Raw genomic sequence first — 22,057 nt, 5'->3', positions numbered from 1 at the left:
ACCATCAACACAGCAGTTCCAGGGGCAAGAGAGCAGTCCGGTATCATCTCAGCATCCCTATGAATGGCGTCCAGAAAATTCAACATGCCCATAGATTCTTTTTTTTTTTTAAAGATTTTATTTATTTGACAGAGAGAAACACAGCGAAAGAGGGAACACAAGCAGGGGGAGTGGGAGAGGGAGAAGCAGGCTTCCCGCCGAGCAGGGAGCCCGATGAGGGGCTCGATCCCAGGACGCTGGGATCATGACCTGAGCTGAAGGCAGACGCTCAACGACTGAGCCACCCAGGCGCCCCTACCCATAGATTCTTAAAGGGTGCTCTTTGCAATCCTCCCAGCGTGATAGGAGAGTAAAGTAAAATTCTTATTTCGCTTTGTAGTCTAACCTGAAGGTGATGCCAGGTAGGCATTAACAGGCTTGATTGGTGTTTTGAAAGCTTTTAGTCATGAAATTAACTTCTCATCTTGGCCATATTTTTCACAGGCTCAGAAAAAAAGTTTGAATCAGACTTCCCCCATTGCTGCTTCCAAGACCACGGATGGCCTGAGGCAGACGCAGATCCCTGGCCTCCTGAACACCGCACTGCCAGGTCAGGAGCCTTTGTTGTAAGCTCCCTTCCGCTGTCCCCTGTCTCCCCAAACCCATCCCTCGTCCTGCTGCAACCTTTCCCATTCCACCTCATGCCCACTCTGACCTTGCCTCCTGTATCTTTTCTACCAAATAACAGACCGTGTTGCGTCCGTACCTCCCTTTCATGTACTACTAAGAAAAAAAAAAAGCACTTCTAATTAAATTATGACACACTAAATTATATGGAAAAAATGTGCTGCTTAGAAACAATAAAATCTAGTACCATATGGCACAGGTGACTTTGTAACTATCCTCATGTCCCTTTATTTATGTATATTTGGAATCCCCCCAAGACTAAAAATATTGTGGGCTATGTCTTCCATTTCTTCTAAAGCTTTGAATATCTGCACTGCTCAATAAATACTAGAAAAGACAAAAGCAGGAACACTCCTAATCAGCCCCCTATTTGGGCCTCCATCCCTTAATTTATGAGCGTTTTGGGGGTTTGGTAATACTGACGGATTACTGGTTTGAGGCTTATTCCTTAGACCTTAGATAATTTGAAACTGTAGCATTGGCAGCTTTTATTTACTACCATTTATTTATGTATTTGTTTCTATTTCCTATACCTAAATAGGCTTTACTAATCCTGACCTCTGCCCCTAGAGCTTTTGTAGATGAATGTACTTCCTGCTCTCCTTCCTCAGAGCAAGCATCCATGATAAAGAAATCCCTTTCAGAATGGTCAGTAATCCATATACATTGGACTCTACGGGTTATATAAGAGGCTTGATTGACTGTTTCTGTTGTCTTATGTGTTCGTTCTAATAGGGCAGGACTCTGGAAGCAAAGTTACGCCGCTGTCCTTAGGAACCGCACAACCACATCAGGAAAAAGTAGTTGGATCATCTCCTGGCCAGCCAGCTGTGCAGGTAGAAGACCGTTTGTATAGCTGCTTCCTAACGCTGAGCAGAACTGAGAGAAAATGTAGTCATGTCATCTGCAGCTTGGGAGTTGCCGCCTGGCATCATCTGCCCACAAAAGTGTGCTCACTGAAGACCTGCCCTGCAGCCAGGCCGTGTTATGTTCATGTTTGTGGGATTAATGTGTCTATTCTATTTCTCACATTACATTCATTACATTTCCTCATGAATTAATACTATACTAGCAGCCAATACGTAGAAGGTACTCAAAAAAATGTAGTTTACTGCTGATCCCTCATTATCGTAGCCAAAGTGGATCTGTTCCTCTTGTTTTTTTATTTATTTTTTATTTATTTTTTTTAAAGATTTGATTTATTTATTTGAGAGAGAGAGAATGAGAGAGAGAGAATGAGAGAGAGAACATGGGGGGGGGGGTCAGAGGGAGAAGCAGACTCCCTGCAGAGCAGGGAGCCCGATGCGGGGCTCAATCCAGGGACTCCAGGATCATGACCTGAGCCGAAGGCAGTCACTTAACCAACTGAGCCACCCAGGTGCCCCATGTTCCTCTTGTTTTTTTTAAATTAATTTATTTATTTGAGAAAGACAGCAACAGAGCACGCACATGTGAGTGGCAGGGAGGGGGGAGGGGTGGCAGAGGAAATGAATCTCAAGCAGACTCCCCACTGAGCACCGAGCCCTACGTGGGGCTCGATCTCATGACTCTGAGATCATGACCTGAGCAGAAATCAAGAGTTGGCTGCTTAACTCACTGAGCCACCCAGGTGCCCCTGGATCTGTTCATCCTAGTTATACTGAGAGGTTTCTTTTTTTAAAGATTTTATCTATTGGGATGCTGGGTGGCTCAGTCGGTTAAGCGTCTGCCTTTGGCTTAGGTCATAATCCCAGGGTCCTGGGATCAAGCCCTGCATCGGGCTCCCTGCTTGGTGGGGAGTGTGCTTCTCCCTCTCACCCTCCCCCTGATTGTGCTCTCTGTCTCTGTCAAATCTTTATAATACATACATACATAAAATCTTTAAAAAAAAAAAAAAAAGATTTTTATCTATTTGAGAGAGAAAGTGAGTGTATGGGGCAGGGGGGACGGGTAAAGGGACAAGCAGACTCCCTGCCTCCCCATTGAGCATGGAGCCCAACTCGGGGCTCCATCCCAGGACCCCGAGATCATGACCTGAGCCTAAGTCAGACACTCAACCCACTGAGCCACCCAGGTGCCCCTATACTGAGAGTTTTTTTATTTTTCTGCTGTAGCAACCAGGAATGTTACAAAATATCCAGTCCCTGTGGTCTTTTAACCCAACCACTGATCTGAAAAGGAAGGAAAAAAATCTTGTTTTCAGCTTACCGAGCCCTCAATTTCTTCTTCATCAAACACCAATGAATAGTTTAATGAAACTTGTTATAGTCTGGGCCTGCCTAGAATACCCAGTGAAGGATCTGGTTCAGTTCTCAGGTTCTGACTTAAGTCATGTTTGTGTCCTTAACATTGATATAAGAAGTGCTACTGTGGGCACCTGGCCGTTTCAGTCGGTAGAGCATGCGCCTCTTGATCTCAGGGTTGTGCGTTTAGAGATTACTTAAAGGAGAAAAGGAAGAAAGAAAGAGATTCCCTACTAGATGACACACCTAGACCGTAACGGCAACTGAATTTTCATATGTTCATGGAGTTAGTACCCACAAAATATACTTCTCCAAAAATCTAATGATACGTTTAGAGAGTTGGGGTTTCAGGCTTTAAATACAAGCTGAGTCCTTCCAAGGAACTGATAGCACAGCTTTCCATGATCTTGAACACAGTGTGACTTTGCTACATGGGTCTATGGCCTTGCTTGTTTTATTTTTTAGCAGGACACCTTCTACATTCTTAGACTATGCTCTTGATAAGGAGTTGAAAATATTCACAACATAGTGACCTTTATGTGTAACTGTATTCTGCATATTTTTTCTACAGAAGGGAGTAATAAGAGGTGTGTTTTGTCTTTAGGTGGATAGTCACTCAGGAGGACAAAAGCGACCTGCTGCAAAACAGCTAACCAAAGGAGCTTTGTGAGTGACCCCTGGAAATGACTCATTTTGAACATTTCTCTAGGTTCCTAACCTTCAATAACTATACAACAGAAGTCAGGTTATAATAATATATGTAATATTTTTTAAAATACGCTTTGAAAATGATTTCCTACAGTTTGCTTCTATTAGGACCCATAAATACAGTGACCCTTGAACAACATGGGTTTGAACTCTGCAGGTCTGCTTATATGCAGATGTTTTCTGATAAATACAGTGCAGCACTATAAATGTATTTTCTCTTCCTTATGAGTTTCTTAATGACATTTTTCTTAGCTTCCTTTTTTGTAAGCATACAGTATATAATACATGTACTGTACAAAATATATATTAGTCAACTATGTAATCAATAAGGCTTCCGGTCGACAGGAGACTCTTGGTAAAGTTTTGGAAAAGTCAAGTTATATACTGATATCTGACTGTGCGGGGAGTCCGTGCCCCCAGCCCCCTCATGTTGTTGAAGGAGCAGCTGTGTACCAGATATAGTTTGAGTCTACTGTTTGCTCTTTTGTTCTCAAGGAGAATAGTTCTCTGTCTTTTTAGCATACCGCATACCCTTTGACTGGCCAAAGGGTCTCTGAGAAGAAGCGTGGTTTGATAAACTCCTGTGTTTGGAACAGAAATATTAGCATAAGCTTAGTTGGCCAGTGGTCAGGCATTCCCAAGATCTGTGTGAGCACCCCCACGGGAGGGCTTGGTGGGAACACCGTGGTTTTGAGGCCAGGGTCATAGTGTGAGTCCCCTGTGGAGACAGTTCGACCAAACTCTACTCCCACCATGGTGTACAAAGTATAAAACTGAAGAAAACACAGAACCGCTGTCCTGCGAATAATAACGTTCCTGTAGATCTTATTTTCTTTGCACGCAAATAGCAATCATGATTAGATTTCCTTCCATGGATCTCCAACTGACACTGGCAATTTCTCTTTTAAAGCATCCTCCAGCAGTTACAGAGAGACCAAGCCCACGCTGTGACACCTGACAAAAGTCAGTTCCGATCACTGAGTGAGGCGGTGCAGAGGCTCCTCTCCTACCACGTGTGCCAGGGCTCCATGCCCACGGAGCAAGACCTGAAGAAAGGTAAACAGGCTGCCACCCCAGAGCGCCCCTGTCACACCATGCACCCTCCTATGGATGCCCCACAGGAGAGCGAGAGCCCCGGGGCTCCCAGAGAGTAGTCGTGTTCGCGTTTTTCATCGTAGACCTAACTCGTTCCCAATTTACTCAATTTCCTGGTCCTTCTTTAGAAGACTTACTCTTCTCAATATTCGGTGAGGGGATACCCAAATGTCAGAGTATTTTATTGACCAATTCGGGGACACTGAACCCAAAGCATTGTTTGGACGGCTGGCTGCAGATGGATGGCCCTGAAGGCGGTGCTCTACACAGTGATTTCTCGTGTTTGGGCAGAATGCACCCCTTTAGCTGCTACCAGCAGTTTTATTTGTTTTGTTTTGTTTTTTGTTTTGTTTTTGCTACCAGCAGTTTTATGAATGAGATAGATACGTTAGCCCCCAAAAGCGTTCTTCGAGCTCCAAAGTGAGTCTAGGGCATTGCTGTATGTCAAGAAACTGGCAAAAATGCTAAGGATAATAAGGGCCCCTTTATGCCCACTTGGAATTCTGCCCGTTCTGAGGCCTGGCCCAGCCACCCCTCCCAGCTGTGCCGCTTAGTTCTACCCTCCTTCCCCCGAGCCCGTTCCCAAGCCTGGACTCCATCAGTTCCCCTCTGCTGCTTTCAGCCCTCCCGCAGCTGCCCCCGGCCGTGCTGACCTGGCTTCGGTCTCCAGTCCCCTGGGAGCTTCCCTGGGCGGTCCAGGGAGTAGGGTCCAGGTCCAGCATGACACAGGGATGCGAAGACTCGGAGTGACTAGAAAATGCAAAACCTTTGGAGACAGGCAGGCAAAGGACGGAGCCGCAGCACTGTGACCTGCAAGATGTCATGAACTAGTTTGTGTCCTTACATAAAACCGGTCTGCCCAGCCCAGACTGTGGGACTTCCTTGTTCAACTGCTTCAGTTTTTCATACCATTGGAAGGGAGTGGAGGTTTGACCATCTAGACCAACAGATCCTTCTCTATTCATTGATATTTATTGCATGTCTGTGCTATATGGTTTTCTTTTATAGGTGATGTTAAAAGTATTCTGGTTTTGGCCTCCTAATTAAAGTTAAAATAAGCTAGCATTGGGATGAGTTGCCCAGTCACCTAACAGTGGACAGTGAGGGAAAGTGCAGAAACACGTTTAAACAAGGAAAGCTAACCTAAGAAGAGAAGACTGTCACAGGCAAGACATGTTTGAGTAATGGAAGAGTAATGCATTTCGGTCCTGAGAAAGAAAAAGACCTAGTGAGTGATTTGCACTCTCTTACCATTTTCTCTCTCTCTCTCTCTTTTTTTAAAGTCGACAATGAATTTGAAACAGTTGCCACTCAGCTCCTAAAAAGGACCCAAGCTATGCTTAACAAATACAGATGCCTGCTTCTAGAAGATGCCATGGTAAAATTCATGCTACCAAGCATATTTGTTTTTTAAAACCCCACAGGTCACAGCTAGTAATTCAGAGAGAAAAAAACTTCAGGGAATTACATTCTCCCAACGTAATCTCAAAGGCACAGATAGTGAAGATTGTAGAAAACCTTCCACCTGACTGGTACTCCCGACACTTGGCATTCGCTGCACTTGACACGTTCGCTCACACCTAATGCGTGCTCTGGTTCTCCTGGTTCCCAGTGAGGAAACCAGGGCTTTGGTTAAGTAATTGGCCTAACATCCTGTATCAGTTTGGAGAGCAATTAGCAAAGCTAGGGGACAGACCAGGACTGTCTGAGACCCCAGCCCCCGTGCACACTCTGATGCTGTCACCTGCCTCTCACCAGCCCAGAAGTGTGGGGAAAATTGTTCAGAGTAACGTCTGAAAAGACCAGGTGATGACAAATGTTAAAATTAGCTTTATCTTGTTTTAAACTGAGTGATCATTAACATGCCATAAAGTTCATGCATGATTTAAAAATGTACAACTTGATGGTTTTTAGTTATGTTCATAAGGTTGAGCAACCATCAACCACTGTCTAATTCCAGAACGTTTTCATCACTCCAAACAGAAACTAAACTTAGTTTTAAAGCACCGGTTAATTAGAGACAGAAGATACTTCAGGAAATGATAGAAAGACCAAACCTATTCTGAGATTTTAGAAGCAATTCTGAAATCTTACAGGCTTTCACCTATAAATTGGCCTCTTACAAGCAGTTTCCAATTTAAGTTCAACTTTGAAATGTACCTTGGGAGCTTAGTTGAATTATATTATATACATATACAATACAGTATAAAATGTGTGTGTGTGTGTGTGTGTGTGTGTTAAATATATATATATTTACTTATTTATATTTACTTAAAATTATGCCTCCAAAATTTGGAATAGTTGTTCTTACATTGCCAGCCATTTCAGAAAAAAAATGCTGAGATATCAAAAAGACTTAACTCTTACCATTTTTGAGGAAAGGACTACTTATTTCCTCAAGTTATCTTACATCTGCTATGAATTCTCATGTTAAATAAGACTCACAAATATAATTTAAGCTTCGATTCTGTAGAGCAAAAAATAATTTTAAGGAAAGCCTTACTAAAAAACACATTGAAAGTATAGTAGAATATGAAGAAACATGTCATCCTAATGAAAAGATTTCTAACATAGTGTTAAGCAGAAGGGGGAAATAAGACAGAACAGCGTGTATAGTTGCTACCATTTGGTGCAGAAATAAACCAAGAAGAACGTCAGTGCACGGGTGTGCATAAAATCACTCTGCAAGAGTCTATTCAACTGCTAGGTGCGGGTGCACAGACAGGCAGGGGAAGCAAAGAAGGCAGGCTCAGTTTTCACATCCTCTCTAGAAATCAGTGTAAATCACCTTTTCCCCAAAAATACAGTTTTAAAAAATGCCTCCCTACGTGACAAGGATAAATGGGACTAAATGGGACGATACTAGAACCTAGACACCAAATTTTCAGGCCTGGTTGGTTCGTTTGTTTCAAAGATGCAGTGGGATGTTTGCACTTTGTTAAAAGGCATCTGAAATGACCAGACTCTCGTTTTCAGCGGATCAACCCCTCTGCTGAAATGGTGATGATCGACAGGATGTTCAACCAGGAGGAAAGAGCTTCTCTGTCCCGAGACAAGCGTCTGGCACTTGTAGATCCTGGTAAGAAATGTCAGAGGAAAAGTAGAGGAGAGGTGCTGCCAGGGTTCCGGGCCGTGGGCCTGTGGGGAGTCTCTCTGAACCACCGCTGGGGATGAAACCTGAAGGTACAGAATGCATTCTGGGGAGAAAAAACCCAGAGTAAGAGCAGTGCGTGAATACTGTGAGAAGGTCCATAGTCTAGAAAATCCAAGCTGGAATTCCACATTCGTTATGTGATGGTGTTTCCCCATTATAAACGTAAACTTCTCATTCTTTCTCTATTTCTTGAGAACTAAAGTATTTTTTTTAAAGATTTTATTTATTTATTTGATAGAGAGAGAGAGACAGCGGGAGAGGGAACACAAGCAGGGCGAGTGGAAGCGGGAGAAGCAGGCTTCCGGCTGAGCAGGAGCCCGATGTGGGGCTCGATCCCAGGACCCTGGGATCATGACCTGAGCCGAAGGCAGCTGCTTAATGACTGAGCCACCCAGGTGCCCAATGACTGAGCCACCCAGGCGCCCCTAGAGAACTAAATTAAGTCAGAAGCCTTCCCAGAAGCATTTAAGCCTCAGCAAATTATCGAGTTATCTTACCATGTGCAAGGCATCGTTAGGGGCCCTGCCCGCAAGCTCGTAAATTAAGATGCTCCATTAAGTACCTTTCTTTCACCCCGCAGTTTCCCACTGACTGCACTGAAGGGCAGGAAGAAATTTTCCTCCGGCCAAGGTTTTTCTAGCTGGACAAATTAAATTTACGTATTAACAGGAGAGAAAAATGTTTTATTACATGTGTACAGAGGCCCAGTAATGAAACTGAAACCAAAGAATGACCAAGGCAGGCAGTTTTTATACTTTTTAGACAAAGAGACAATAAATCTATGAGGAATTGACAGGATAAAGAAGACTTAACTCTGGGAGCTTCAGTTAGTAAGGAATTCTAAACAGAATTTGGGCTGGAGTAGTAAATTAGTGAAAAGTAACAAGGACTGTTTCTACGCCTTCTGGGCCCTGAATTCCCTATTTCTGGTGATAAGGATGTCTATCTCCTGGTACAGGGAGGGCACTTTTTATGTGGGAGATTTATTTCCTGCTCTCAGGGGGACAGAGGAGGGTCTAAGTGTCCTTCTTGTAATGGCTGGGTTTTTGTTTGTTTTTGTGCTGTTGTTTTTTTTTGAGAGAGAGAGAGAGAGCGTGCACGCATGTGCCTGGGGAGGGGCGGTGGGCAGAGGAGAAAGAATCCTAAGCAGGCTCCATGCTCAGTGTGCCCCAACACATTCTGCCTTTTAAAAATGAATCCTCAGGGTACCTGGGTGGCTCAGTTGGTTGAGCATCTGCCTTCGGCTTGGGTCGTGATCTCGTGGTCCTGGGGTGGTCCTGGGATGGAGTCCTGAATCAGGCTTCCTGCTCAGTGGGGAGTCTGCTTCTCTCTCTCACTCTTCCTCTGTGTGCTCTCCCTCTCTCTCTTTCTCTCTCAAATAAATAAAATATTTTTTTAAAAAATTAAAAATAAATTAAAATTAAAAAATAAAAATAAAACTGAATCCTCCTGGGGCGCCTGGGTGGGCTCAGATTGAACCCTGTGTAGGGCTCCCCACTCAGCAGGGAGTCTGCTTCTCCCTCTCCTTCTCCCAATGTCCCTCCCGCCACTTATGCTGTCTCTCAAATAAATAAATAAAATATTTTAAAAAATAAAAATAGAGACGCCTGGGTGGCTCAGTCAGCTAAGCATCTGCTTTTGGCTCAGGTCATGATCCCGGGGTCCTGGGATCAAGCCCTGCATGGGGCTCCCTGCTCAGTGGGGAGCCTGCTTCTCCCTCTGATCCTCCCCCTGCTCGTGCTTTCTCTCTCTCTCTCTCTCAAATAAGTAAATAAATAAATATCTTAAAAAAAAAATCCTCCTTGGGATGCCTGAGTGGCTCAGTCCATTGAGCGTCTGCCTTCAGCTAGGGTCATGATCCCAGGGTCCTGGGATGGAGCCCCACATCGGGCTCCTTGCTCAGCGGGGAGCCTGCTTTTCCCTCTGCCTGCTGTTCCCCCTGCTTGTGCTCTCTCTCTCTAACAAATAAATAACTAAAAAAAACTTTAAAAAAAAATCCTCCTTTTTTCTGGCCTCTAAAATATTTTTAAATCAAATAACATTATAACAATTCATGGAGTATAAATTTTACCCATACTTGCACCATCCTATAAACGAAAAGTTTTTATTTCTCCCAGTTTTCTTCCAGTTCTGGTTCCCATTTGCATACATCATTTATGTATACTTATAATCATATGCTAGATATGATTTTGTTCTAATTTTCTTCCATTTAACCCATCTGAAGTTCTTATCATTTTCTAGTCTTCAAAATAATAATCAATTTTTAATACATTAATTTGAGAATTTAGCTAAACTATTCCCCCTAGGGATGCCTGGGTGGCTCATTCGGTTAAGCGTCTGCCTTCAGCTCAGGTCATGATCCCAGGGTTCTGGGATCGAGTCCTGTGTCGGGCTCCTTGCTCAGCGGGGAGCCTGCTTCTCCCTCTGCCTGCTCATGCTTTCTCTCCTTCTTCCTCTCTCTGACAAATAAATAAATAAATCTTTAATAAAATAAATAAATAAATATAAGGGGCTCCTGGCTGGCTCAGTCGTTGAGCGTCTGCCTTCGGCTCAGGTCATGGTCCCAGGGTCCTGGGATGGAGCCCCGCATTGGGCTCCCTGCTCAGCAGGAAGCCTGCTTCTCCCTCTCCCACTCCCCCTGCTTGTATTCCCTCTCTCGCTGTCTCTCTCTGTCAAATGGATAAATAAAATCTTTTTTAAAAAAATTTTTTTTAATTTAAAAAAAAATAAACCATCCCCCTACTGTTAGACTATTATTTTCCAGTGGCTTTATTTCCATTCCCCTAACTTCTTTTCTGATTCTTGATAAATATCAAGATGCTGCCTTATGTTTGGTGTGGCTCATGAAACCCCTAAAAAGAATAAATGGTCCTTACACTTGGTCTAAAGGGAGAGTCTGAAAGAAATGCTATGTAGCTAGGAGAATCCACAACTCTTTCCAAAAAGGAAGAGAATGATGTAGGATATATTTCTGTCCCTTTTTCCTAGAACCTGCAATCTCCTATTGCCTTATGATGAATTGGGCGTATGGATAAAGCCTCATACATTGTCACAGCTCCCCAGACACGAGTGTCCCGAGGACACGGATGTGCTTCATCCCCCTGTGTACTGTGCCCGCACAGCCAGTGTTTGTGGGATGGAGTCTTCTTTTTAGATGTCAAGACTGTGTCCCCTACATCTCACATTTTGTGATTTGGTGAAGGAATTGACATTTTGGTTTTACAGATGTCATCAAAGCCCTGTTTCACCTTTTCTGCCCTTCTGTAACAGCAGGCTGCCTCTGTGCCCTCCACCTCTCAAATCCCCCTAACATTTCTCTTGCCATCCTGGGCTCCTCAAGCCTGGCACAGTGCAGGGCTCACTCACAGACCCGGTTACTCCACACGCCATTGTCCTTCCAAGAGATATCATTTGACCATTTGTTTTTTGCTCCTGGCGAAGTGCAGCTTTATAACGCCTGGTCCCCTCACACGTGTCTACCGGGACCGAAGTGCCATCACCCAAAGACAAGCAGTTGTGTCCACTCCCACCCCCGCCCTAAAGCCTCATTCCCGGGCCCTCTGCTCCAAGGGAGAAACCAGGCTGGTACCAGCATCCATTTCTGTTTTCAGACCGTTTCAAAGCAGCCATTAATAAAAAACTAGCTAAAGATAACGCTAAGAGGGGCGCCCGGCTGGCTCAGTCGGTAGAGCATGCGACTCTTGATCTCAGGGTTGTGGGTTCAAGCCCCAGGCTTGTGGGTTCAAGCCCCAAGTGTAGCCAATACTTAAATAAATAAGTAAATAAACTTTAAAAAAAAAAAAGAACACTCAGAGAACAAGACAAAGCAGAGCTTTTGGCCCATCTGGTTTTCCCGTGTGTCACCAAGCAGCTACCTTGTCAAAGACGTTAAGCTTCGCGTCTGGAAGCCCCGGCTACCGTCATAGGAAGCCCCCTCAAGCGTTGTGCCCCCCCTGCCCCCCCCCACGTGTTCCTGGACATGAAAGACTGGCTCGCTGGGCTGGGCTTGCACCTGACCAACTGAGGGGTCTGTTGTAGAGCTCCCCCCCCCGCCGCGTTCACTCAGTGTTCTTTTTGTTCCCATTTCCAGAGGGTTTTCAGGCTGATTTCTGTTGTTCCTTCAAACTTGATAAAGCTGCTCACGAGACGCAGTTTGGCCGGAGTGACCAGCACGGCAGTAAAGCAACCAGCTCTTTCCACCTGACGGCCAAGGCCCAGAGCCGAGACCGAGCCAGACCAGGCATGGCGGAATCCACGAATCATGACCAGTTTCATCTAGTGCCTAATCACATCGTGGTGTCCGCAGAAGGAAACATTTCTAAAAAAACTGAATGCCTCGGCAGAGCGGTGAAGTTCGACAAGGCGGGCTTAGCTCAGTACCGCGGTGCGTCCGAAGAGAAAAGCAGCCGGCGGGAGTCGGTGAAGGCCAGCGAGTGCCCTCCCGGCCCCGAAGGGCCCCGGAAAACCTCATCCCGACCGGACCATGGTACTGACAGCAAACTCTCCAGTATCCTAGGGGATTCTCATTTGGAGATGACGTGTAACAATTCCTTCCAGGACAAAACTCTGAGGAATTCTCCAAAGAATGAAGTTTTACACACAGACATCATGAAAGGGTCGGGCGAACCCCAGCCAGATCTCCAGCTCACCAAGAGTTTAGAAACAACGTTTAAGAACATCTTGGAACTGAAAAAGGCCGGGCGGCAGCCCCAGAGTAACCCCACGGTTAGCGGCTCTGTCGAGTTGGATTTCCCCAACTTTTCTCCAATGGCTTCGCAGGAAAACTGCCTGGAAAAGTTCATCCCGGACCACAGTGAAGGCATTGTAGAAACGGACTCCATTTTAGAAGCAGCTGTAAATAGTATCCTAGAGTGTTAATAGCCTCAGCCCTTCCCCGCCCCGTCCCCGAGACCCTGTCCCCGAGACCCTGTCCCTGAGACCCCGTCCCCGAGACCCCGCCCCAAGACCCCGCCCCGGACAAGTTACATTCTTTCCTGGCAAAAGCAAGCGGAAGTGGTCTCCTGTCTCCAGCCTGCTTGATCTGTCATCACAGGTTGTCCTTTCTGATCTCGATCCCATTCTTTGTTTCAGAGCAATACTCGTCGTGGTTACAGGGAGATCCCTTCGCGAAACGAATCCTTGTTAGAAAGCAGTCTGATAGGCCCGACACATTTCAAGTGTTACGAAAGTGCTTAATAGTCATTTCTGTGTTTGTTTACTTGTTTTAATTTTTCAAAACAAAACACCGTAACTCGCTGAGATCACAGTACACTTGGCCCTGGGTAAAATTCTGACAATCATAAGTCATTTGAAAAGAACAGACTTATTAAAGAAAATCAAACAGGACTGATAGAAGCTACTTTTTAAAGAATAGCCCACCGCATCTCCAAATTTTGCCGTTTGGGGTCTGTTGTCCTTGTCGTTGGGAGGGCAGACCGCCGGGTCTTGCCCCCCTCAGGCCCTCTCTGAGCTGCTCTGCCAGGGATGCCGCAAGGAAGCCCCCCCCCCCCCGAAGCTGCCAGTAGCGCACAAGCAGGGCATTTGCAGGGTTTCCTTGCTCATCGTTCAAGTGCTTTTCTGACGTTCCCGGAGCAAAGCCCACGCTTTTCAGCCGCTGCGCGTTGAGTTTCATCTAGGGAATGCTCTGTTCTTAGTTGCAACAGCATGACTTGAGATCATTTCATCAGGCTAAATAAAGGAAAACGGAAACCAGTTAAGTGGCACAGTGTACAGGGAGGCCGGGATAGAGCCTTGAGGGATATAATATGTATATATGTAAAAGCATATATATGTGAACTATTGAGAAAAAAAAACAAGCGTTTTCGCATTTTCTAATTGGATATAGTCAACATATGCTGTATGTTTTTGTTTGTTGCTGGGTTTCTTTTCATTTAACCTCTCTGGCCCCTCTCCCACAAATAGCCAAGCGTCTAAAGCACTTTCGTTCGAAAACTGTGTTGTAATTTTTCAGTTTAAACTTTAAGGGGACTTTGGCCTTGTTTATGCTTCTCGTCTGAGAACAGTAGTCACCCCCCCACACACACCCCCTGGCAGCAATCATTACCAAAACACAGACAAACCAAAGTAACCAGCCAGCCCCCCCACTGAAAGAAAAGATCTAAGACACGGGAGTCCCACTTGAGAGCCAAAGGACATGCCCTGTCATGGTCTGTGTGTGGCCCGTGTTCATATTAGTGAACATGACTTATTGCTTTATTTATTTATATTTCTTTTCAGGGAGCTTTCCCCGTTTTCCTTCTTTGTGCCCCAGGTCATCCCACCTCTGCTGTTCCCTTCATCCTCAGTGTCATTGTAACCAGCCGGTCTCTCCCATCATTGGGAAGGCGATGTAACGGTATTTCATACGTGCCCTCCCCCGTGTGTGTGTGCGTGTACCTGAGCTGTTCAGATCCAGAGGTGACTCTGGTGACAGTGTGGACACACCCAGTCTTCCTCCCACTTCCTGCACGCACTCTCTCATTTCTTCGGTTGATCTCTCTGGGCTTTAGAGGTGCACCCACTGCTCTCACACGGTGCCAGCATCTGTTTCTGGCTGTTTCCAGAACGGGGATGACCCCCATTGTCATCATGTTGGGCGCTTCTTCTCCAGATTGGCCTGCGATGGAAAGGAAGGCTTCTGATTATTGGAAAACACGACAACAGAAGACCCAGACTCTCCCTGTCCCTCTCTGTCCCTACACTGTCCTTGAAGGAACCCCCTCAGACAGCCAGTCTTCTTAAAAGCAAAGTACCTTCTCCCCACCCTCACCCCCACCCCGGCCAATAGAACTTGGAAAATCTGGGCCATTTTAGGGTTCCCATTTTTTCCTTATTTGTGCCAATGTCCAAGTTGCAGATTTCCCCTTTTTCCTGTATTGTAACATATTAGAAGGATAAGTTGGTATTGCCAGTTGGAACTTTCTGTTTGGGCAGCCCGGGGGTAACACCCTGCCCTGAACCCCATGATTTCATAGGCTCTTCTCTTAGGACTCATGCTCCCCTCATTCCTAGCAAGACTTAAAGATGGTCCCTCTTAATCAAATTCTTCTCATTGTGGAACTCTCTACCTGGAAACCTTCACGTAGGCTACTAATTAATTATGCCAATCAGTGGAATTCTTAAAAGATAAACTTCATGTACATTTGTCACCTCCCTTTCTTCCCTATCCTGCCCTGCTACCCCAGCCCCCGCCTTTCTAAATACCATCTCAAAGGGTCTTTCAAGCCCTAACACTTGCCTAGCAAACGGAGAGCCTAATTCACCAAAATGAAACTTGTAAATTTTTGTGTCCTTGTATGTAAGTTTACTTTCTATGGAGGAAAGATTCTAGATAATGACAAATGAAGATTACGAAAATGCATTTTACTCCTGTGATTAGATTATGCGCACATGGGTCCTAACTCGCATGTCGAGCCCCCTCTGGCGAAGGGTAAGAGAGCTCCACCTTGGACGGCCAACTTTCAGTTGTTCAGGTTCATTAGTCAAGGTTAAGTTTTAGAACTACTTGTACTCAGTAACAAAAATCATTTTCTTTCTTTCTTTTTTTTTTTTCCTGTTGTTGTGGAAAAGTGTGCATTTGTTATTAAGCATTTGATTTTCTGTGTCCTTAAATACTGCCTAAAGATAAAGCAAATTTTAAACTGGCAATTACGAAAAAGAACTATTTTAGCTCTGAAGAATTTAGTAGATTTTGTTAGATTAGGGAGGCCTTACAGACTGACTTGACTTATAGAGGACGCGTCACTCACTGTCAGTGTGGTGTGGGCTTTATTTGCTTAAATACCTTCATTTGTATAGTATGTCTCACTTGAAATTGCTTTGTATACATTTTGTAAAAATATTTATAAAATGTTTTGTAAAAAAAAAGTATAACAAATTGCAGTTTATTTTGTTATGTTGGATAAATACTGTTAAAAGAAACCAGTCAGTAACTATATTGTTAATCCATGGTTAGGAAATGTTTAGTTGGAGATAACGAAATGAAACAACCATTGCAATACAGCCAAAGATTTGGGAAAATGTGCAACTGTGATTGTCTTGATTTTGCAAATAGGAATGGCTCTTTCTCCAGAAGAAAAGGGTAAGTAAGTGTTCAGTGGGAGTTCAACTGAAATAGATTTACCATTCCCAAACAGGAACCTAAACTAGTGAGGGGATAGGATTGTAATTGATCGGCCCTTCCAAACGGTTTCCAACTCAACAGGGTTGGTCGGTGAGAAAGTTTAGTCATGTACATCTCTGGCCTCCATCCCTACTCTTTTTTTCTTTTTTTTTTTTTTAAGATTTTATTTATTTATTTGAGAGAGAGAGAATGAGAGACAGAGAGCATGAGAGGGAGGAGGGTCAGAGGGAGAAGCAGACTCCCTGCCGAGCAGGGAGCCCGATGCGGGACTCGATCCCGGGACTCCAGGATCATGACCTGAGTCGAAGGCAGTTGCTTAACCAACTGAGCCATCCAGGCGCCCCTCCATCCCTACTCTTGTCACGTGGGTCCTTAACTGAGGAAGGAAAAATGGGGTCATTTGAGAAGTTACATAAACGAGCCTCAATCTGCAGGAGGTTTTCTTCAATCATATTTCTTTTGTTTCAGTGAAGGACAAGAAGGCTAAGGGATAGGGCCGGAAAACTATTTTACATAAGACTTATGCCAGAATTAACATGTTCCTCTCTGGATTCACACATTTGATCCACTGAGAAATACCTCTGTAACCTTAGCTGTAAAGTCAGCCCCTTGAGGCCTTCTGAGTTCTTGCCCTCACAAGTGGGACTCTGCCCAAATTGTTAGGGAAACCACCATAGGGTGAAATGTATTTCTGGGGGTGAAGGTAGAAGGCTCCTTAAATTTTTCTTTGGGGCCTAGGATTTACACTTACATTCCTTATGGTTTAATTGTGCCACCTTCACACGCGCACACACACACACACACACACCCTTAAAGCAGTAGTAGTTAGGAAATTAAGATTCTGCAGTAATCAATATATATACAAGAAGTTGTTCTCCTAGAACTAACAGCAGTCAGAATCATTACTGCTAGAATAGTTGCATCACTCAATGCATCCCTTAATGTATTCTGCAGTGTTGCCCTGATATCAAGATTCTCTTGCTAAGGACAAATATGTGCCCAACATGACATTCCTTCCCCTCCCCCTTCAGGCCATTTGCAATGGGAGTGCCCCATGAATGAAGAAGGCAGGATGATCTGGCTGCTTGATTAGGATCTGTCTCTGTTCCCCAGGGGAATACCCAGAGGGAAGACCAGGCATCTTCTCTAAGGATGGTTAAAGCCTTCAGTCCTGTGTATGGGGGCTGTGTTCCAGGAAGGGGGCCAGTGGATTATTTGGGGGCAAAGAGAAAAGAAAGAAACCACAGTCTGGGGGCACTGAAACAGCATTGCTCAGGCAAGACTCTGGCCGTGCTGTCCCCCCAGGGGCTAGCCGGTTTCACGCTCTGACTCTGCTCTAGCCTTGTGTATGTTCTCCGAGACACAGGGAGGGCTCCTGGGTACCCACTTGCAGGTGGAGAGCATCAGCCACCGTACGTTGCTTGAGCAGTTGACAGGCACTGGGCTGGGCACTGGGGATACATGGATAATTCAGGCTGACCTACTCTCAAGGAGCTTGCAACCTAGAGAGGAAACAGGCACACAAATAATTGCATTACATTTGGGAATTGACTGGAGTTCAGGAGAGAAGAAACTAGGGCTAAAATTCTTTCCAGCCTACCACTTCAGTAGAGTTGCAGTGTATATTCCAATGTCCTGCTTCTTGGTACACCCTGAGTTACATCTGAGAAAAAGGTATTGTGCTTTGTGCAGGAATAAAGGTAAAGGCATTTTGTAATCATAGGGTTAAATATGTGGAGAAATCTGGTTCACACAAATGGTAGGAGCACCTTTGTAGTCTAAAGTGGATTCTGTAATATGGATAGCCTGTGTCTGTGTTGCTGCCCATAAAAGGCCTTGAAGCCCTAATCTACATTTCCCATGGGCATGTGCTGGAGCCTGGCCTTTGAACACACTTGCAAAGGCAAGAAGATCCTCAGGAAAAAAAAAAAAAAAAATCACTTCTGTGAAGGTCCGGGGAGGCAGTACAACAGGGTGGGCAGAAAGTGCCTTTGGCAGCAGAACCTAGAAATGGGTTCTAGGACCTTGTCTAACACATAGAGATCTCAGCGTAAGGTCCTCTCAGCCTCAACTTCTTTGCCTATGAACTAGGAAGATTTGTCCTGGCCCTCTAACTCCTTACGGTGTAAAATGGGGTGTTACTGAAGAAGTGGGAAAGGTGGAAGAAGCTAAGTGCCATTATCCCTGAAATAATTCAGGGGCGGTTTGGGTTTTTCTGTTTTGCCTTTGGTCATCCCTCCTGCACACTGTCTGCTTCCTACTCTAGGTTTCCTGGGTCCAGCCTGGCCCCTCAAAAGTGGCTGCCCTTCACGGGTTCTCTCCTTTTTCCTTCACACGTTTGCCCCCTTATGCTTGTCTTTCATCAGGATCAAAAGCTGTTGGCCACGTTGTCTCCCCCAACTCTAGGCTCATCTGGCTGCTTTCACACTAATCTCTTTCCCACCTGATTCCTGGTAACCCCATGTCACTCGCTGAGGAAGCAACAAGGAAAACTTGAAACAAAACGAAGTCACCTTCAAGAAGGCTCATTATCCAAGAGGTCTGGGACCGATGGGAAATTGCAGATGGAACCCCCTTTTGGGTGCTGTGGAGGTGGTGGTTTTGCCTCACTGAGAAAGCACTGCTCAATTTATCTCCTAAATGATTCCAAATAATCCCAAAGTGCAGACAGTACAGAAGTAACTTGTTGTGGAATATGCTAGGAAAGGAACCCTGGAGTCAGGCCAGAGAGCCACAGAACGTCCTGAAAGGACTCTTAAAAAAACAGTCAAGTGGTTTCTAAAACAGGCAAATCAAAATAATAAAAACAGGCAAATCAAAATAATAAATAAACAGGCAAATCACAAGAATATAATTACCTAGACAGTTTTTTCTTTCTTTTTTTTTTTAAGATTTTTTTTTTTTTTAAATTTTCTTATTTGAGAGAGCAAGAGAGCACAAGCAGGGGGAGTGGCAGAGGGAGAGGGAGAAGCAGTCTCCCCGCTGAGCAGGGAGCCGGATGCAGGGCTCCATCCCGGGACCCTGAGATCATGACCTGAGCCAAAGGCAGATGCTTAACCGACTGAACCACCCAGGCACCCGGACAGTTTTTTTCTTAAACCAATACACACGGGATAAATGAAAAACATAGCACAAAATGTAAGTCTTCCTATTTCAGGCCCCACTCCCATTTCCCAAAAATAACCCCCATCAACACTTTCTTGTATATACTTCCAAAATTGTTACATACAAATACATCTATAGCCAAAAAACAAAAACCACAAAACAACCAGGGACCAGTCTTTTACACCCTATTCTGTATCTTGCTTTTTCAAATGTAACCAAGTATCTCGGAGTATTATAGCCTGGTTGCAAGCAACAGAAACTGATCTGCTTGGTTGACCAGCATAATGGAGTTTTATAGAAAAGGTAAGGATTGAAGGGAAGATTGAAAAACCACTAGGTTTGAGAAAGACAGGAACAAGGAAACTTCGTAGGTCTTCGTAGGTAGAAATTCTTAAAAGTCTTGCCCCAAACCTCCAATATTTCTTCCATCGTCACCCTGCTCAAGATTCAAAACCCAGAGGGGAGAAGTTTTTTGTTTTTTTAAGATTATTTATTTATTTGAGAGAGAGAGGGAGGGAGAAACAGCTTGAACACGGGGAAGAGCACAGGGAGAGGGAGAGAATCTCCAGCAGGCTCCCCGATGAGTGTGGAGCCCGACGTGGGGCTCAATCCCACGACCCTGAGATCATGACCTGAGCCAAAACCAATAGACAAGTCAGACGTTAAACTGACTGAGCCACCTAGGCGCCCCCACACCCAGAGGAGAGAAGTTTATGGCATCTCATGCCCCCTCCCACTGGAGAGATGGAAGGAGTTGAAAAGATCTTCCAGAGACCCCTTCAACTTATGTATTGGGAGGACAAACATTTAGATTTGATACCCTACTCCACTCCAATAATGTACATGATGAAGGAGAGACCAGTCCACAAGAGAAATGGGATACTGTTAGGAAATGGAAATGGAGATCAGCAGGCCAAAAAATAAATACCATTAAGATTTCAGGACCTGAAAATCTACCTCATTGCATATAATTGCATTGTCTTCCATAATTTATTTAATCATGCCCTCGTGATGGACAACTAAAGCAGTCAAGAAAAAAGAAGCCTATGACAACAGGCTAAAAGAATAAGATTCTCGGGGCACCTGGGTGGTTCAGGCAGTTAAGCATCCGACTCTTGGTTTCGGCTCAGGTCATGATCTCAGGGTGGTAAGATCAAGCCTGTGTGGGGCTCTGCGCTCAGCGGAGAGTCTGCTTAAGATTCTCTGCCTCTCCCTTGGGGCGCCTGGGTGGCTCAGTCATTAAGCGTCTGCCTTCGGCTCAGGTCATGATCCCGGGGTCCTGGGATCGAGCCCCGCGTCGGGCTCCCTGCTTGGCGGGAAGCCTGCTTCTCCCTCTCCCACTCCCCCTGCTTGTGTTCCCTCTCTTGCTATGTCTCTCTCTGTCAAATAAATAAAAATATTTAAAAAAAAAAAAAAAAAAAGATTCTCTGCCTCTCCCTCTCTCTAAAATAAATAAAATCTTTAAAAAAAAAAAAAAAGAGGGGCACCTGGGTGCCTCAGTCGGTTGAGCATTTGACTCTTGATTTCAGCCCAGGTCATGATTGCAGGGTTGTGGGATTGAGCCCCGTGTGGGGCTCGGCCCTCAGTGCAGAGTCAGCTTGTTCTTCTCCCTCTGCTCCGCCCCCTGCTCTTGCACACGCACTTTCTCTCTCTCTAAAATAAATAAATAAAGGGCGCCTGGGTGGCTCAGTTGGTTAAGCGACTGCCTTCGGCTCAGGTCATGATCCTGGAGTCCCGGGATCGAGTCCCGCATCAGGCTCCCTGCTCAGCAGGGAGTCTGCTTCTCCCTCTGACCCTCCCCGCTCTCATGTGCTCTCTCTCATTCTCTCTCTCTCAAATAAATAAATAAAATCTTAAAAATAAATAAATTAAATAAATAAATAAAATCTTAAAAAAAAAATTCTTGAGGCTGTAAACGACCATTCCTCATTCTCACTCACTATCCTCACTTTGAAATAAAAAGTCTTGTATCTTGCCTAGTGCTGGAGCATATGGTCAATGCTCAGTAAACAACATGTATTCAGTTAGTGAATAATTTGGGATTGAAGAGGTCCCGATGTCTTTTCCTCTGGATCTTTGTAGAATGATGGCTTGGGCACTGAGAATAAGTACTCTCCTAGCACCATCTGCTGGCATTGGAAAACCTTTCCTGCATCATGGGCTCCAAGTCTCTTTCGGCCAGTATTGTTAATAGCCCTGAAATTCTCGAAAAAAAAAAAAAAATAGCCCTGAAATTCCTCCTCTTAATACCTTCAGTACCGCAGAACTTACCTTTTATCTGTACAGAGATACAGTTACAAAATAGTGACTTATTTTTGTTCCTTGTTTACTAAGAAATGTTTTACACTTTGGTGATCCTTGTTTTTGCCTTTTTACAAAGTCAGACACATGTGAGACACTGAGTGAGTGAGAAGGAGCCTCACACCAGTCTTTGACTCCAAAGACTGTTGTCCTTTGGCGTTTATTCATCAGGTAATGAGCTCTGTGTATGGCACTATCTTTCTGGTTGGACTAGTTACATAGCACATACCGATATGATGCTTTGAGCTTATTTTTAAAAGCCCCTGTAGGTGCCCACTATTGTGAAGACAAAGAAGTGTGAGATAAGTTCCCTGCCTTCGGAGCACCCAATCTAATCAGGGAAGCAGTAAGTCAAACAGTACAGGATAAAGTCTGTGGTGATGCCTGTAAGTGCCCAGTGCCGAGTAATGACACTGGAATACATCCTGTGCTATATATATATATATATATATATATATATGGCACTAGACATCCAAAGCCTGGAGACATTTTTGTTTGTCACATCTGGGGTGGGGGTGTTACTGGCATGTAGTTGGTAGAAGCCTAGGATGATGCTAAACATCACGATGCACAGGACGGCCCCCCATAATAAAGAATTATCTGGCCCCGAAAAGCCAATAGTGCTGCGATTGAGAAACCTGTGCTAGACCTTTAGCAACTGCCATGGGGGAGGCAGGCATGCTC

General features: G+C 44.8%; 1 protein-coding gene across 2 annotated transcripts in view; it reads left to right on the top strand.

Annotated features, from left to right (window-relative positions):
• The window catches only part of BICRAL (BICRA like chromatin remodeling complex associated protein), a 74,240-nt gene extending 58,374 nt beyond the window's left edge, over window positions 1-15,866 (top strand). For both annotated transcript variants that reach the window (XM_036101702.2, XM_036101694.2), the window contains 7 exons: window positions 484-589; window positions 1,402-1,502; window positions 3,493-3,554; window positions 4,507-4,652; window positions 5,975-6,069; window positions 7,668-7,770; window positions 11,936-15,866. In XM_036101702.2, the coding sequence (XP_035957595.1) occupies window positions 484-589; window positions 1,402-1,502; window positions 3,493-3,554; window positions 4,507-4,652; window positions 5,975-6,069; window positions 7,668-7,770; window positions 11,936-12,723 (1,401 nt within the window). In that variant the 3' untranslated portion in view covers window positions 12,724-15,866. The remainder of the gene's footprint in view (window positions 1-483; window positions 590-1,401; window positions 1,503-3,492; window positions 3,555-4,506; window positions 4,653-5,974; window positions 6,070-7,667; window positions 7,771-11,935) is intronic.
• The last annotated feature ends 6,191 nt before the right edge of the window (window positions 15,867-22,057 follow it).

The sequence above is a fragment of the Halichoerus grypus genome, chromosome 9, assembly GCF_964656455.1.
Source record: "Halichoerus grypus chromosome 9, mHalGry1.hap1.1, whole genome shotgun sequence".
NCBI classification, from domain to species: domain Eukaryota; kingdom Metazoa; phylum Chordata; class Mammalia; order Carnivora; family Phocidae; genus Halichoerus; species Halichoerus grypus.
This window is presented reverse-complemented; position numbering and strand designations above follow the sequence as displayed.